This window comes from Phocoena phocoena, chromosome 9, assembly GCF_963924675.1.
Source record: "Phocoena phocoena chromosome 9, mPhoPho1.1, whole genome shotgun sequence".
Lineage (NCBI taxonomy): Eukaryota > Metazoa > Chordata > Mammalia > Artiodactyla > Phocoenidae > Phocoena > Phocoena phocoena.
Genome location: NC_089227.1, coordinates 787,757 through 806,209, shown reverse-complemented (window position 1 = coordinate 806,209; position 18,453 = coordinate 787,757). Strand labels below are relative to the sequence as shown.

The 18,453-nt window shown below is 46.6% G+C and overlaps 1 protein-coding gene across 1 annotated transcript in view; it reads right to left on the bottom strand.

Annotated features, from left to right (window-relative positions):
* The window catches only part of LOC136128512 (ATP-binding cassette sub-family A member 13-like), a 236,572-nt gene that overhangs the window by 103,995 nt on the left and 114,124 nt on the right, over positions 1 to 18,453 (bottom strand). Inside the window, 5 exon segments of the mRNA XM_065884331.1 lie at positions 8,095 to 8,230; positions 13,075 to 13,162; positions 14,903 to 14,949; positions 14,952 to 15,023; positions 17,220 to 17,293. Coding sequence (XP_065740403.1) covers positions 8,095 to 8,230; positions 13,075 to 13,162; positions 14,903 to 14,949; positions 14,952 to 15,023; positions 17,220 to 17,293 — 417 coding nt within the window.

Here is an 18,453-nt window from a genome sequence, read left to right as displayed (position 1 = left end):
AGAACAGCAGAATGTGTTTACAATGGGGGCAGGGACTTCCCTGGTGGTCCAGTGGTTAAGACTCTGCACTTCCATTGCAGGGGCACAGGTTTCAGCCCTGGTTGGGGAACTAAGATCCCACATGCCGTGTGGCACAGCCAAAAAAAGAAAAATAAAGAGAACCTAGTTTGTTACCAACCAATGTCTCTAATATGGCAGAAAATAATGAATAAATAGGTAAATAAATAAATAAAATGGGGGTAAATATAACAGACCAGCCTTTATCTCATGAGTTTCTCAAGTCATTCTCAGTGACATAAGCAATAATTAGAACACGGTCCAAGGTGGTGCTCAAGGTATAAGTAAATACCTAAGACTGTTATATCGTAGAAGTGGAGAGGGCTAAGGGCCCTAAGTGCAAGCAAGGTTTCTACACAGTACTCAAAGTGGCAAATGCCAATACCAGTAGATGGTAGTAAGTCACCCACATACATTGTAATACCTAGAACCACCACCAGGAAAGCTAGATCAAGGAATATACTCAAAATACGACAGACAAATCAAGATGGAATCCTAAAAAAAACTGTTCCATAACTCACAGGAAGGCATGAAAAGAAAAAAGAGAGAAAAAACAAAACAATAAAGTGTCAGATTTAAGCTCACTGATATGTAAATCCACTCAATGTAAATGGTCTCAATACACCAATTAAATGGCAGAGACTGGTAGAGTGGATGAAAAAATATGATCCAACTATATGCCGTCTACTCAAAAGTCACTTCAAATATAATGACATAGGCTAGAAATAAAAGGATAGAAAAGATATACTGTGCAAACATTAATTTTAAAAAGTAGGAAAGATTATATTAAAATCAAATAAAGTAGACTTCACAGCAGCTGAAATTACCAGCAATAATGAGGGATGTTACACAATGACAAACGAATAAGTCCACCCAGAAGGCACAACTATGTACCAACCATCAGAGCCTCAACATACATGAAGGAGAAATGGGTACAGCTGAAAGGAGAAACAGACAAATCCACAATTATACCTGGGGACTTCAATAACCCCCATTCAGCAAATGACAGAACTACAAGACAGAAAACCAGCAAGTACACTGATGAACTGAGCCACATAACCAGCCAATAAAACCTAATTGATATATATATAGAACACTCTACCCAACAACAGCAGAACACTCATTTTTTCATCCTCCATGGAAACTTCACCAAGATAAACCGTACCTGGACCACAACACAAACCTCAGCCAAGCTAAAATCATTAAAATACGCAGAGTGTGTTCTCTAACGCTGATATATCAAACAAAACATCAGTGACAGAAAGGTAACAGGAAAATTTCAAAAACCTAGAATTTTAACAACACACTTCTAAATAATCCCTGAGTAAAAGAAGAGGTCTCAAGGGAAATTTCTGGAAGTCAGAAGCCAATCTTATTTGTATTCCTGCAAAAGTAATCTGTTACAGCTTTGTAAAAGAGATTGTCCTTTATCTTTGAATTCTAGAAAACTCACCAGCCTTTGTTTTTAATCAATAATTGCTATCTCATAATTTCCAGTTCAGGAATTTTGCCTGAATCATGGCAAACCCTTCCACTGGCCCAGAGTTGTGTTGTTTTGTTTTTGATGCACGTTTTCTTCTCTCATTGTTCCTTGTTACTTTAATTATTATTTGTCTGCTTTCTTCCTCTACCTAATCCTAATAGCTTATGACGTCATCTTTTCCCTCTGTGTTCTGAGAAGACTGCACATGGGGCAGGAAGATTTGCCATCAATATGGTGACTCTGCATCCAGTGAAAATCTATGTCACCACCTGCATCTCAGCAGTTCCCTCTGACCCTACCCTGCAACTCAGGCTGGCTTTTCCTTCATCCTTCCTCTTCTGTTTCATGGACTTCACACATCTCCCTGTGTCTACACGGATGTGAGCTCACACCAAGACAGCTCCTGTGCTAACACCTTCTTAGTGTATTCAGCGTGCTCCTCCCACGAGGCGTGGGGCAGGTCCTTGACCCCATGCTGGGTCAACAGCTGGTTTTATTTGTATTTTTTTCCAACTCCTCCTTGATGGGGGCAAGGGCTGGTCCTGACACCTCAGTGCTCACAAGCCTTCCCAGCCCAGGGTACTGGTCACCTCCACTCGAGTGCGACCAGATCCTCTCTCTCAAATATCTCCATCTCCCTGAGGTATAGACTGAAGGCCACTACTGACGGCCAGTTCCTGATACCCAACAGCTCTTCATGCAGAAGCTCTGATAAACAGACCTGAGTTGACCTCCTGTTCTCAGGCATGGGCTCTCCCACTAGGAGTCGGGGGTTTATCCCCGGGGAGTGTGTATCTTATTCCATCAAAAGTAAGGCAGTGAAGTAATTTTGCTAAACAAATTTTTCTCCTGATAGCTCTTAGGAAATGGCCTTGTACTTACTGCTCTATTCCAGGCTTTGAACAGTGAAATTCTGTATGATAAAAATTCTGTGGAGAGCTACCTAAATGCTCTTTACTGTGAAACATTGATTTTTTTCCAGTCTTTTTTTTTAATTATAAAAGTTATGCATATATGGGAGAAAATTCATAACGTACTGCAAGGCACACAGAAAATTTTAAACATTTCCTGTGAGTCCACTACCCAGAGAAAAAGCCACCATTATTATTTCTGATTGGATGTGTGTGTGTTTGTGTGTGTGTGTGTGTGTGTGTGTGTGTAGATATATACACACACATACTGTCTCTCTACGCTATTCCACTATATCAAATTCCTGCTTAGAGGCATGTATGTGGTCATAATTCATTTTCTTGATTGTTTCGTTGAATTAAGCCAGACCCAGAACAAATACTACATGACCCCACTTACATAAGAAATCTAAAATAGTTTAACTCCCAGAAGCAGAGAACAGGATGGTGGTTACCAAGGGCTGGGGGAGGGGGCTCAGTGCAGTACAGAGCCGAGAGTTTAAAACACTGTGTTGTGGACTTGAAAATCCGCTAAAAGCATAGATCTTATGTTGGTTTCTTTTCACAAAATAAATAGATAAATAGATAGATAGATAGATAGACTCTAGATGGACAGATGATATAGATGCTAGACAGATAGATGCTAGATAGATAGATATAGACTCTAGATGGATAGATGATATAGATAGATGATAGATAGATAGATAGATGATAGACTCTAGATGGATAGATGATATAGGTAGATAGATGTTAGATAGATAGATGATAGATAGATAGATAGATAGATAGATAGATAGATAGATGATAGATAGATAGATAGATGATAGATAGATAGATAGATGATAGACAGACAGATGGATGGGGCAGAAGGAAACTTTTAGAGGCAAAGGAAATGTTATGACTCTGATCGTGATGATGGTTTCAGGGTGTATACTTACCCCAGACTCATCAAGGTGTGTATATTAATATTTACAAGTTGTTCTATGTCAATCCTGCCTCAGTAAAGGTGTTTTAATGTAGAAAGTTGAGCAGAAATGCTTAAGGTGAAGAAGGGTGGGAGAGGGACTCTGGACAAGGCAGAGCAGGATCCGGGCCCGTGGGGGCGGCAGGTCGTCGGGGGGACATTCTGGCTGCACTGACGGGGAGCACGGCGGGAGTGGGTGCAGTGACAGGTCAGCAGCACGTGAGAAGATGGCCTGTGTCACGGGAGGAAACGTGACCCCTGGTGCCCTGAATATGGGGCAAGGACAATTTCACCACTTTAGAAACGCCTCCTCCCAGCAACGTGTCAGCATCTTTACTGTGTCTTTATTCTTGAATCAATATCAGTGGAATCTTAACAAAAACGCTGCCCAAGGGGAGCACCCAGAATAGGGGGGACTCAGACGTACACACAAGATCGAAGCGTGAGGTGAGGTGGCCTGTGACTGGCAAGCGGGACTGAACCTGGGTTTGGGTTTGGGGATTTTCATTATTATTATTAATTATTATTATTTCTTCCAGGAGGGTGTGACAAACAGATCAAGGGAGGCGGGACCTGTGGTGAGCACAGAGGGGATACCTGGAGAGACAGCAAGGGGCCCGTGGGCCAGAGGCTGCACGCGGGGGGAGGGGTGAAGCAGTTTTGGGGGAGGCTGGAGGGGGGCTTCCAGGCCAGACAGGAGTGGAGCGGGGGTACAGGTCTCAGGGAGGAGCCTTTTATTCGGCTACAGCAGATACAGGAAGCCGGGGGTGCGTGAGCTGAGGGCCGTGCTCTGCGGGTGGCCCTGGGCACTGGGGCGTGTGACGCTGTGGGGTTGGGGGCACACGGGACCCCAGGCACCTGCCAAGAGGCTGTGCAGGAGCAGGTGGTGAAGCGACTGAAACGTGCCGATTCGGGGTCCCGAGGGCAGAGAGACTCGCCGACTAGCCGTGCAAGGCACAGGAAGAAGCCATCGAGGTTGTGGTGTGGCCTCAACGGGCCTTTCATTTCCCTTGGGACCCGGAAATATATCATTTCATGACATCACGTGTGACTAACCCGCTGACATGAGAACAAAGCCTCTAAGGTGACATGTACTCTGTGTCCCCCACCCCTGGGTGAACTAACGCCGCGTCCACGCCTATAACCCATGGGCGTCTTGGCCACCTTCGATGGCGGTGGAACAGGACACCCGGCCCGCACGTGGACTCACGCAGCTGGAAGACTCAACCTGGAGGGTCACTGCACGAGCACGTCTCTTCAGTCAGGGCTGTTCCAGCCTCCTAGCGGATTTAACAATGATTCCAATGCTGGCTAGGCTAGTAACCTGCTTGACGTTGAGTTTTACGCTTAAAATCGGGGGCCCTGACAAGCTGCACAGTCGCTGGGGCTCCGCAGCGTGGCCTGGCTGGGTCAGGGCTCAGAAAGTCCCTCCATCTAAGGCAGGGACGTCCAGGTGTGCTGGGGCCCCAGCACAGGACTGCAGGGACGAGCAGCAGGGCATGTCGTCTGCAAAGCGGTTCCTTCGGCCTTGTTGCCGGGATGCCCACTGAGCCCCATCCCCGGGCTGCTGGGCCCACAGCACAGGCTCCACCCAAGTCCCACGGCCCGTGAGTGCTTGTTTCATCATGAGGGCTAAGCTAGCAGTTCCATGTCCGCCTGTGGCAGATGGGCACCAAGGCACATGAGGAGCCCTGCTCATCGGAGCCCTTACTCAGTACTCAGGTAGTAAGTCCCCACGTGTCCTCCGGAGGGGCTGCAACATGCACGCTCCCGATTTACTGCACTGACCCTCCTTCTCATGAGGGCTGCACACACACGCCAAGGGGAATCGGAAGGTTGACATGAATAAAATACTGTTAAAGAAGTTTCCAGTAGCTGAGAATACATGTCTTTATCAAGTCGACACAACTTTCCAACAACGGAACACGAAGTCCACTCCTACCAGTGGGTGTTTCTCAGCCGAGCTTCACCAGGAACGTCTGGGAAACAGGGCAGACGAGACACAACTGGCAGACACCTGCGGGCCAGTCAACGCTGTTCCCAGGTCCAAGCTCTCCTTATGCTACACACACGCACACACGCTTCCCCGCTCGCCCTTCTTCACTGACCTCCCGCAAAGCTTCCACCTGGCTTCCTAAATCCCTGGAAGAGCCTCTCCCACCTCCTTCCACCCCATCCCGTCTGCATGTCACCAGCCCCGCAGAAGCCAACGTCCCAGGCACCACATCCTCGTTCTCCCTGGAGATTCTGGAACTTGGGAAAATTCTTCTGCTCTTCCTGACCTCTACCTTTCCCTGGACTCCGTGCCGAGACCCTCCCGCCTCAGGGGGGCTGCAGCCCCTCTGCCTCCTTCCCCGCCCCAGCCTCCTGTCTCTGCAGCTTCGACCACGGTAGGATCTGACCAGAGGACCAGCGGAATCTACCACCTGTGTGAAGGTTCAGGCTAAATGGTTTACTCAGGACCCTCTCCTGACCTTGTTTCTCCAGTTCTCTGAATCGCGCCACACGCTTATTTTCATCTAACATGAAACCCACCACCTCGGAACCTGTATAAATCCCTTTCTCCGTCTTCTTCTCCTGAATCATTTCTCAGGTCGTCAGCGCTGACCACAAAGTCCTTCATTCTTAAAAGCTCACGTTTACATTTTAACCCTTTAAACTCTTACTCTAAACTTCTTTGTGTCAGGTTCTTTATTTTTCTTCCTTTCCCTATCCCCAAGGCCCCAACCTTTTCTCCCACCTGTTTGAACTTGACAATTTCACTATTTGCCCCGATGCATCCTGGCTTTGCCTGGGCCACCTCTAGACTGTGAGTAGCATCCTTCCGACAGGTCCCATGGTTGCAGCAGGGACCCTCCCTTTACCACGTGGATCCAGATTATTCTTCCTAAGATACTTCTGGGACGGCGTCATCCTCATTCTCAACTGTAGACAAAGCCTATCTGCTGCCTATTAAGTAAAGGCCAGCTTCCTCCCTCTGACAGGCAAGGTCAAGCAGAATGTGGCCTCAGACACCCCCTCAACAATGTCTCTCTACAACGACCCTCACAATGAGGTCAAACCGTACTTCCCCACGGAACCCGAACAGATGCTCGGATTTCTCTCACATCAGCACTAGTACCCACAGTAGCTTCCTGACATCGATCAAACGTTTGCTGATGTGTTAGGTCCAGTGTTAGTGACCCCCCTCCACAAAGCATGTCCTATCCGTGCCCATCAGAAGCGCCCTCTCAGTTCATTGCAGTAGAAAAGCAAAGGCTGTGTCATCAGCTGGACCTAGAATCAAACCAAGGCCCCCTCACCCAACCTTCTCAGAGCCACAGCCGGTGGGCAATTCCTCTGAGCCTCCGTTTTCTAATCAGTGAAGGAGGCAAATAGCACCTACCTTACAAAACTGCCACAAAGACTAAATGAGACCATGGATATAAAAATATCTAACGTCCCTCAGACATTTCAGACACAACAAACATCACTGCTCTCCCTCATCCATACAACTTTATGCTCTTTGGTACTTTACTTGGGCATACACGTTTTCATATTACTTACTGTCATTCCAAAACAATTACAGTGCCACAAAATAATTAAATGTTTTATTTTAAAAATTGGTGGAGGGACTTCCCTGGTGGCGCAGTGGTTAAGAATCCTCCTGCCAATGCAGGGGACACAGGTTCAAGCCCTGGTCCGGGAAGATCCCACGTGCCACGGAGCAACTAAGCCCGTGCGCCACAGCTACTGAGCCTGCGCTCTAGAGCCCGAGAGCCACAGCTACTGAAGCCCGTGCGCCTAGAGCCCGTGCTCCACAGCAAGAGAAACCACCGCAATTAGAAGCCCACACACCGCAACGAAGAGTAGCCCCCGCTCACCACAACTAGAGAAAGCCCACGCACAGCAATGAAGACCAACGCAGCCAAAAAAAAAAAAAGAATGGTGGAGAAGGGAAAACAAATATGGAAGAATAAGACAAGGCTGGGGTAAAGTCATAGCATATCGGGGTAATCGCTTAGCATTTATTTCCATGTGAATTAATGCTTCGACAAATATATCTTGTGAATCAATTATGATGGCTATGGCCTGCTGGTATTTATACATCTGTTTGCTTTCTTTCTTTATTTTTTAAAGAACTGAATGAATTTGATAAATTACAACTTAGCCCACCCAAATGAGACATATAACATCCCCTTAAACCAGTAAATTCACTCTGGGTTCCAGAAATGCACCTGTGTCATTTACACGGGTAAGAAATAAGAAAGCACAGGTAGTGAATCCAAAGTCAACACAGATAACTTATGAGTTGAGGGCTCGGCATAAAGTAAATTATGATAAATTATGATCACCTTCCCAACAATCATGGTGATCTGGGTCATCTATAACAGTTTTCTGTACGATAGTGTCTTTTTAAAGAGAGAAATTCTTCTTGCTTCTGGAAGACGCTAAGTCGCTAGGAGCGAACTCTCTAGTCACCTGAGGTTACAACTTCCAGGAAGGTAAAGACACCGAAAGACACACACACACAAAAGCAGCCCGGGCCTCCCAATCTGTACCCGTTTCTACATGGACTGGCTGCCAGCAGAAAACTCTCATCACGCTTCACGTCCCTATTCAGAATTTCCTCTGTTTCTTTCCCTTAAAAACACTGTCTTTGGAAAGCACTGAATTACAAACTGCATTAAAAATAACTTTACCGTACTGCCTGCAGTCTGCCACAGGGGGTAAGAGCCTTCACAAAATAAGGTTGTTGAGATGACTTAGGTAGGATGGCAGGGAATGAAAGCCCTTCTGATTGTACCACACCCAACAAAGAAAGAGAACTTAATGGCCCTCATGAAATTAGTTCTGACGTCTATTCATCAGCGGTTCTTGGATGCGAGGAACACATGTAAACTAACTTCACCAGCACCTGAACGCAGGCCTCGGAGTACTGGTCCTGCATGGCTGATAGTGAGCGGTGAATGCCAGCCTGCTAATTCTGTATTTATCTCCAGCATATAATTTACGGCTAAAAATAGATTAATTTTCCGCAGAACAAATGTTGAGTGTTGCTCTATAATTATATTCTCACAGCAAAAAGGGAATCTAAGACCATCATTTTTTTTCTTTCTCAGTTGATAAGCTAATGAAATTTGACCTGCAAATTAAAAGCAAGCAAATGATAAGAAAAAAATGATTACTTTCAAATTAATAACTGAACGTGGAACGTTATTTCTCAAAATAAATTGAAGTGAACATTTGCTGAGCGTGGAGAATAAGGCAGCAGGCCTGGCAGGCAGGAGAAAGGTGAAGCAGAAATAGGAGACAGACAATGCTATTAACATTGAAATAAGAAGTAGCATAAAAAATACTAATTGAACCATCAGTATCTATATTTCAAAAGACCAATACTTTAATAAAAACTTTTTAAATGTACTCGGTTTGGAATGCTGGTGAGTGTCTTTAAAATTCTGACCCTAATTCAAGTTCACTTCTCTAGATGATACCACCTTCTGTGACAGACAACCTTCTTTGTGGGACTAGAGCTGCTCCCCAGCAAGTCCATGCTCGAAGGAGGCTGCGTAGGTTCTCACAGTTTGTGCAAGGTCAGGGCCACATCTCAAGTCCCTCGGCTTCCGACCCAATCCCCCCACTCTCGTCACAGGGTGACCAGTCGTTTTCCGCCAGGGTCCTGTGTTCACGGGGACAGCTGGGCTACCACTCATGAAAATGCCAGTCTACACAGGACAGCGACCCCGGTTATTCCTCAGAGAGCCCACATCACCAGGCAAGGCAGGAAGCAGCAGATCCCTTCCTTCTTTCACAGCAGCTGTCACTACACACCCCCTTCTTCAAATATTTTCTTAGGTTCAGGGAAACCTTAGCAGTCATTCTTCCCAACTCCAAGGAAGAAGAAATGCCACTTGAGACCAACTATCCACAGACCCGGGGCATCCAGGTGGATCTGAGACTGGTAACAAAAGCCGCCACAGTTTCGCAGTGTGTGCAATTCCGACACGCGATTCTGAAAAGCAGGGAAAAGTGTGGGTGTCCCTGACGGGGCAGCTCTCCCTGCACTGAGGTCGCCTGCCAGGGTATTCACCCGCTCCTGTGCCCGGCACAGCGACCCTGGGTCCTGCAGGCCTGGGCCGGGCCCCTGGCACTCCCACCTCAACCCCACACAGCCACAGATGTGCTGACACTGAGGATCTAGCCGTGTTTTTGGAAAGGATACAAGCGCAAGCCTCTGTTAAAGTCAAGGGGCAGGCTGATACAGTCGGAACCCCGGCGTGTGGACGGGAACCCCCAGGACCACGGTCCATGACCTCCCGACCCCCAATCTTGGCTCCTGTAACTGCTTCACTGGAGGGAAATGTATGAAAAAGGCAATGGTAGTCTTTGCCCTGGATCTGGGGTCTTCAGATGTTTTGTTTCATTTTTTTGTTTTAATTTTTGTTTTAAAAGCAGGGAGATTTTTTTTTCCAGCTTAAGAATGACACTGTATAAAAACGTGGAAACTGGAGTGGGGCAGCTGTGTGGGCCTGGGGGACCCGGGATCCTAGGCACCCTGCAGCCCCTCCCCGTGGGCTTGTGGCTTTTGTGTCAGGTCCCGTTTATGCCCCGCTTCTTCTACGCCCTTGGCTGAGGGACTCTGATGTCCTCCCTCTGGTCCAGGCTCAGCCCTTACGCCTCTGCTGTCACTGTAGCGCCCAGCCTGGCCGCCAGGACTGGGTCCGCACCGCCATGCCCGCCAAGGCCAGCAGCCAGCAAACCTCTCCGCCCAGGTCCCCAGTCTCCAGGCCCAAGGTCGAGAGGGACGCCTCCGTATAGAGACCAAGTCACAGGTGTGGCCGTGAAACTCTGTGACAGTTGCTGACGGAGGGGTGGTGTTGAGTGACCCTCTCAGGGGACGAAGGGGTTGAACCCGGAGAACCCTGACTTCACCAAATACCAGTGATTAACTCCAGAGGGTGCAGCCTGAACTAATAGGATCCACGATGCAGCCTGTGGACCTCAGTGAGATGATGGAAAGGCCCGGGTGCTTCACGGGGGCGAAGTCAGAGGGCAGGGGCGCTGCCACGCTGGACCGAGAGGGCTCCAGGCCAGCTCTCTACAGGAAGGAGACTGGCAAGGAGTTGCTCCAATGGCCTGTTTCCAAATCTCCACCCGTGGCTGTCAGGGAAGATGGGAGAAGCGCCCAGCAGAGTCAGGGGCACCGAGGATGTGGTCGTGAGGACAGTCCCAGGGGGCCGGCGGGGTCTGGCTGGGGACACCTCCCCACCCCCGGGAGCGAGGCCTTTGCTGAGCCCTGCTCTGTGAAGGCCAGATGCCAACGGCCCTGTTGGCCGTGACTGCCCGCCCTACAGCATCTTTCTGGTGATGGGTGACTGGCGCACAGAGTTTCAAGGAACAGCCTGAACTTCATTTTGGTTCTTCTATAAATTGACCTTCGCTTGGGAGAAATTTTATAAATTCTTTAAGCAATAGATGTTTCATAATGACCTTTAAGTTAACATTTAAGGTTAAGCACAGTTCAAAGGAAGAGCTTTTCTTTTTCTTTTTTTCTCTTCCAAGAATGCTTCCCTGAAATACTGGACCATTCTCTGGAAGTAAGTCGTGGGATTTCCCTCCCTGCCGGCCCGTAAGTCAGGACACAGTGAAATCCAGTAACCGAAGGAGGGAGTCAGCCTCCTTTTAGGGACACATCCTGACACCTCAGAACAGGCCTTCCATCTCAGGATCCCGAGTAAGAGTTCCTCAGAAAGGCAACTGAGTAACTGTAGGGAAAAAAATCACTGGATGGATATTTAAATGGCTAAAAGTCTATGTGAGAATAGAACGAATGCCAAACACCAGGAGTTTGGCCTTTTTAACTGAAGTGCATACCTTCTAGAGGGTGTTTAATTAAACCAGTCTAACACTCAAGATGTGAATGAAATAACTCATAAAGGTTCCACGAGAGACCTTCTACAATACAATGAATTTATAAGTATTAAGCCTGTTCCTATGCAAATTGTCCATTTTCTCCTCAGAAAGACCATGAAAATCACTCCATGTCTTATGACTGTACCCCAAAGGCCAAAGTTAAAGGCTGGTGGCTAATTACTGAAAGGTTAATGCAATAATCTGACACAATATCAACCACCAACAGTGCTAGAGGGATTTCAGACAACAGACGCCCTTTGCAGCCAGTGCGGTATCATGACTACTGGGCTTCCTGGAAAGAAGCTCCATCCCCAGAGGGCTGCATACCATTGGCTTGCACGCCCGTGCCTGGCCAAGTCCACATCAAACAACATTAAAAGCTGCAGAAGTCACTAGTCAAACATGTCAATACAGAAGACAAATAAAGAGAGAAAAGAACAGGTGCCAGGGAGACACAGGGATCCTGTGCCCTCATCACAGAAGCAGAGATGCAGGGAGACCCCAGACCCTGAAAGCAAGGACACGACAGCCCACTGTCAAGAGAGGGCTTGGGATTTGGACAGATTAGAAAGTTAAAATGTTCTGAGAGGAAATGAGTAGATTCCTTCTACAACTTGGGTTGATTTTAATAACAGCCACATCCCGTGTTCAAAAGCCAGCAAACGTATTTTAGTTTATTTTTCTATCAAGCTATGAATCTTGATATTTTTGTATTAAGCTATAAATCTCACGCGTGTGGCCTACAAGGTAAGAGGTCTGAACAAATCTCAGCTGAAAGAGGGGTTTCTGAACAGTCCACACGGGGACTAAAATTTTTCATCAGGGATTATGTTGTGAAATACGACTGTTAACACTTTTTTCTGGAATTGCATCGTGAAGTATGAATGTTAGCATTTTCCTCAGGGATTACATTGTGAAAACCTGTAAAGAACATTTATTCCAATGAGTAAGCCTGCACCGGGCACAAGCCCAGATCTTGATAATCTTTTCTGTGTCCCCAGGAACCATGAAGGTCCAGCACAAGGTAGGGACATTTCATTAGTGATATGACAGGTTTACAAGCAGACACTTCACTCCCAGGATCAACTCTCTCCCAATTTTTCTCTCAGTCGGGACCGACACCAGACAACTATTTCCCCAATCGCCGAAGACTGAAAGCTTCGGATGTTTCCCCATCTTAAGGTTGTACTGACTTCTTTCCTTGGAGAAACCTGTCCTGATTCACCACTTCTAAGTTCCCGCTGGTGGGTAAGGGCATCTTTCCTCTATCCCAGCTCTCCTTCCCTCCCAGCCACTTTTGGTGATGCCAGGGAAACTTTCCTCATTCACAGGGACAGTCTCCGCAGGGCTTGAAAATCCAGCGCCTGGGAGGAGTCCACCATTCTTTTTGTGTCCATCCAGCTCTGGGTCCATCCAGCCACCAGGAAGAGGAGGAATTTAAGTGCACGTACCAAGATCACCATTATCGTGACAACAAATGTCTTTAAACACAGATTATTCTCTCATTTGCTTTAGATCCATCAGATGCATTCTGATCATAACAAAAGACAGTGACCTATTTCATATATTTCTATACAGCCTAAAGGAAAACTAAAAGTAAATTCATTTTCTCTTTCAAGGGAATGTTTATGAACAACCGGTTTTATTTCTCAGTAAAAACACCGGGATTTGGTTTGATTCCGCCTGCACCCACAAAGGTATTTACAAAGCAAGTCTCTCTGACTGCTTTCTAAAACAAGAAGAAAAAAGAAAAAAAGAAAAAATATTACCTTTGCCAAAGTTCTGGGTTTTGATATATTTGAATGTGCGTCTTGAACCTAATCAGGGATTCTCACTCCAAAAGACCATCCTCCAAGCCTGCTGACAGTAAAGGCGGTGTTAGTGTTTGAACCAGGCAGCACCAGGCCTTCCTAGCAGAGGGCCTCCCCCACCCACTGGTCACAGAAGCCTCAGAACAGCAGCTGCTGAGCCCCCAGGCTCCGTGTCGTGGTCTCACGGGGCTCAGCCTGCAGGAGGACGTGGCCTGGCCGCTCTGAACTTACCAACGTGTTAGGAAACACATGCCATGTAAGGACACGGCTGTGGTCCCCTGCACCACGGTTATTTTAATTAACTGTTGTTTCTCCTACAAATCAGCTTTTAGAATCACTTAGTCTGTGGGGCTCCTCTGAGTTACCCTGTTTTGAATTGTCTTCTCTTTCCTACTCTTGCTTCTTTAATCCTCAGTGCAACAAGGCCTCCTTCAGGAAGGCATCCCCAGCTTCTTTGATTGGGGTGTATTTCCTTCTCTTCGGGGTTCTCGCAATACCCTACATTTCCACCTATTGTGTCAATTGCTAATCTGGGTTTTAACTGTCTTCCTGCTAGCTTATCTCTTATGCAGCTCCGTGAGTCTCTCACCGGTACCGTGTCAATTGCTACTCTGGCTTTTAACTGTTTTCCTGCTAGTTTGTCTCTTATGTGGCTCCATGAGACTCTCCCGGGTACCCTGTCAATTGCTGCTCTGGGTAGGTACTGTCTTCTTGCTAGTTTATCTCTTCTGAGGCTCCGTGAGTCTCTCGCGGGTACAGTGTCAATTGCTACACTGGGTTTTAACTGTCTTCTTGCTAATTTATCTCTTATGCAGGTCTGTGAGCCTCTAACAGGTGGGAATTACATCTTTTGTCTCCCTATCCCTTGGGCTGTGTAGTATCTGGCACTCATGAAGCTTCTAAAAATATTGGACCTTAGAAATAAAAGCACATATTAAACTTTGTCTCCCAGTCTCTGATAAAAGGAGCTTGAAAAACAAACGTCCGCCGTTGTGCCCGGACTCTCAGCAGAAATTTGGGGGCACAGGAATAAGGGGGCATTCCCACCCGGCTCCATCTAACTCATGCATCCATTCACTCATTTCAGAGACATTGATTGAGTGTCTTTTGCATGACAGATACTATTCTAAGTCCTGGACACACAAACTCCAACCTGCAAAACGCAGAGATTCTGGGACGTGTTTAAAGACCTGAGGAGTGGGCAGCAGGGGAGATTCAGGCAAAGTTCAGTGGGGGCTGGAGATGGTCCAGGAAGGACCAGAGATAAAGAGAGTCTGGGAGCAAGGGGGTTGTTTCAGGCACCTTGGACACACCATGCAATGATTTTGCGTTGGGGTCTCAGGAAATTTGATGGGGTGGTGAACGTGATTTCAATTCAAAGCAATGAGAAGCTCATCCCTACCCCCTCAACCTGGATTCACCCTCTTAGGCTCACGGAAATGCAGCACAGAATGAAAGCTTTCCCCAAAATCGCAGGAGAGGAATCTTAAGACACCAGGGAGACCATTATTTCATTATGCTGTTAACGTCTCTGGGCTCATTCTCTAAAGCTCTCAAGCTGCGTCTGTCTCCCCAGGTGACTCTCCATGGACGGGATTCCCCCAGGGCAAGAGAGAAAGTCGGCAGGAGGAATCTGATTAAGGCCTGCAGCATTTCTTTGGAATTCTTATGAGCATCAAAGCTGGTACTAGACTTCTGAGTTTTGAAGAGCGTCAGCATTTGAAACACTTGGATTTCTGAAGTAATTCTGGAAACAGGGAAGAGCCAGCGCCGGTTTCAAACCCACCTTGGTTTTTCCTCCGGCGCCAGCAAATACTCCTCCGGGGGGGGGGGCGGGAGAGGTTGAGCAGCCTGTGGCCCAGGCGGTTGGTCAGGTAGGGAGCCCTGGTGCTTCCACTGGGGCACTTCTGCAATTGTTTCCAGAGACGTCAAGTAGAAGCTTATTCATAACCCACACACAGGTTTACTGACATTAAAGTAAACGTGACTTTTCCTCCCTGTCACGTTTTCAATGAATCATCAGTGGCTCTTTACATGTCCTCAAATCTCTTTAAGAGTCACCTGTTGAAACATTTGAGAACTATGCTAGAATTCCACTGCAACCTTTGCTGTCAGATTTGGGAACTTCCCAACATTTTCCTGTATGTAAGCTTGGGCAGATTTGTAAGAATTCAAAAGATGAAAAATGGTTTCACTGGGGTGACCTCGCATTTGACGAACCAGAAAGAGAGTCAGAGGATGATGTGCAAAAAATTCAAAGGAACGTGTTTCTTCCCTAAATGCCTCACAGGCTTAGAGTCAGGAAATATTTGCCAAGCAGGGACCACCCCGACTCCCCCTTTCCTGAGGGCCTCTGACTCCTAACAGAGGGACCACAATTCCTGCCCAAGCACACAATGCCACAAAAAAACGGATTCTTCAGTTGAGTCGTTTGCAGGAAAAGCTGCATCTTTTCCACCCCTTGTGTAATGATTCATACATGATAACAGCATCTTGCAAGAGCTACAGCAAAGAGACCTGTTAACCAGGGCTTTATCTGGCATTTCTGAAGCTGCCTTGGCTATGGAGCTTTTTCATGGGAAATGCTTTTCTTCTTGCACACATATCACTGAGGTCTCACATGAGGTTCACGTGAGTTGCAGTGAATTCACATCAACCACTTGGTACTTGTTCATTCATTCCTCTGCCACTGACACTCAATCTCGTTCCAGTAAATTTTAGGGAGCTGGTAACAAAAGGTACCAGTCTAACAGGATGATTAGATCAAAGCCACAGAATAAGAGCATGGAGTGAAAATTTACAGGGTTCATGAGTTAATGGAATAAACAAGACGGGGAAGAAATAAATCACTGTGTCCTAAAAGAACTTGAGCAGAACAGCTGGTCACTGCAAAGGAGCACCAGTCAATCGTCTCTGGTGGGTCCCACCTGGACATCCCCCTCACTGCTGTGTAACTGCCTCACTTACATCCAGACATTTGGTCTAGGAGAAGAAAGCAGACCAGGTCCATTGAAAGGAAGACTTCCTAAAGTCACTAAACTATTAGGAGGAGTGTTTCCCACAGGCCACTAAACGGAAAGGCCATGTCAACATGTCCAAGTGGCCGTTTTCTTAATAGATCCTGAATTTCAATTAAGATTTTGCCTTTCCTTTTTCAGTAAATTAAGATTGCCATATCAGCTTGTGCCTTTTATGAATTGCCTTTTGAGATTTCCTTTGAAATGAGTTCCAACCAGTTTTCCATAGAAGTTTCACTCCATTCTCCTCCGCAGACTAGACAGGGGAAAACCCACTTCCGTGTGCTCTTGTACTGATCAACCATAGTTAGGGGGCTTCCCTGGTGGTGCAATGGTTAAGAATCTGCCTGGCAATGCAGGGGACACAGGTTCGCGCCCTGGTCCGGGAAGATCCCACATGCCACGGAGCAACAAAGCCTGTGAGCCACAACTACTGAGCCTGCGCTCTAGAGTCCGCGAGCTACAACTACTGAGCCCACGTGCCACAACTACTGAAGCCCGCACACCTAGAGCCCGTGCTCCACAACAAGAGAAGCCACCGCGATGAGAAGCCCATGTACCACAACGAAGAGTAGCCCCTGCTTGCCGCAACTAGAGAAAGCCCGCGCACAGCAATGAAGACCCAACACAGGCAAAAAATAAATAAAATAAAATAAAATAATTAAAAAAAAAAAAAAAAACCATAGTTAGAAGAGCCTAGTGCTATCTTAGCTTTTAAAATCTAGCTCTCGAAACTCAAATAAAAATACAACAAGAGCTTGAGGTCATCCTGCCTTGAAATTCTGGGAAACTTCCCCCCAAAGGGCAATCCTAGCTTCCTCAGCATTAATTGGAGAAGATTCTTTGCTTCGTGAACACTGCTGGACAGTCACCGATCATGACCAGTGGGCAATGAACAGGAGGACCACACTGGAAACCATGTCACAACACCTTTCCAAGAAGCAGCTAATCGAGTAACCCTAAAGGTCATTTAGTTCAAAAGTTCATTTAGTTAACAAAAGTGAAGGTTTTTCAGATGGGGGTGAACTCATCTTTGTTCCTTGAGGTTTAGACTTTTTAGAAATAAAAAACACGGTGGAAACCTACCAGGTAGCCGCAGGACTCCTGGACTTCTGGGTGAGAGAAGAAGGGGTCCATGCACCAGCAGGAAGAATTCCCCCCGACACAGCGAAGGAGAGATGGGGTGATCCTGAGATCACAGAGCTGCTGTATTCCCATGAAAGCATCCCCCAGACTGGAGCACAGCTCATGAGAGCATCATCTCGCGCTGCAGAAGGCCAAGCGTTCACATCTGTTTTCACAGCTTGAGCTGTTAATCTGAGGATAACGTCCTATTGCAATGACAATATTTCCATTATATTAAATGATGCTCACTTTGTTCGTGCGTTGAATGTATCACCGAGGCTCCTGGGACCTTCAGCAGGGACTCGGGGGGCTGTCGTGAACCTTGGGGCTCCTGGTGGCTAAACCGGGAGCCCTCAGCACCAGTGTAGCAATGAATAAACACAGGTGGTTGCTAATTCCTTTTCATCGTGTGACACTGTAATTGAATCATCATTTAAAGAAAGGTAACTGGTATTAAATTTCCATCATGAAGAACCACAGTGCCGCAGAAACTGCTATGAAAACAACTTACAGCAGACGTTCAGAACCCTTTATTTTTTTCTTTAATTTTTATTTTATATTGGAGCATAGTTGATTAACAATGTTGTGTTAGTTTCAGGTATACCGCAAAGTGATTCAGTTATACATATACATGTACCTATTCTTTTTCAAATTCTATTCCCATTTAGATTGTTACATAATATTGAGCAGAGTTCCCTGTGCTCTACAGCAGGTCCTTGTGGGTTATCTATTTTATATATAGTAGTGTGTGTATGTTAATCCCAAACTCCCTCCCCCCGCCACATCCTTGCCCCCGGTTACCATAAATTCATTCTCTAAGTCTATGAGTCTGTTTCTGTTTTGTAAATCAGTTCACGTGTACCTTTTTTTTTTTTTTAGATTCCGAATGTAAGCCATATCGTATGGTGTTTGTCTTTCTCTGTCTGACTTGCTTCACTTAGCATGACCATCTCCAGGTCCACCCATTTTATTCCAAAACTCCCTATAACTTTTCTCCTTGTTAGGCCTCATACTTTTTTTTTTTCACTAATGTTTGTAAATCAAAATCTGCTTTAGTAATGATAATTGTGTTTTACTCAAAAATTGGGGGCGAAGGGAGGAAACTGACATTTACTGAACTACAGGTGCCCCACTAGGTGCTTTTACTACAACCGCTTCAGCCTCACTTTTGGGAAGAGGGAGTGGGGTTGTCAGA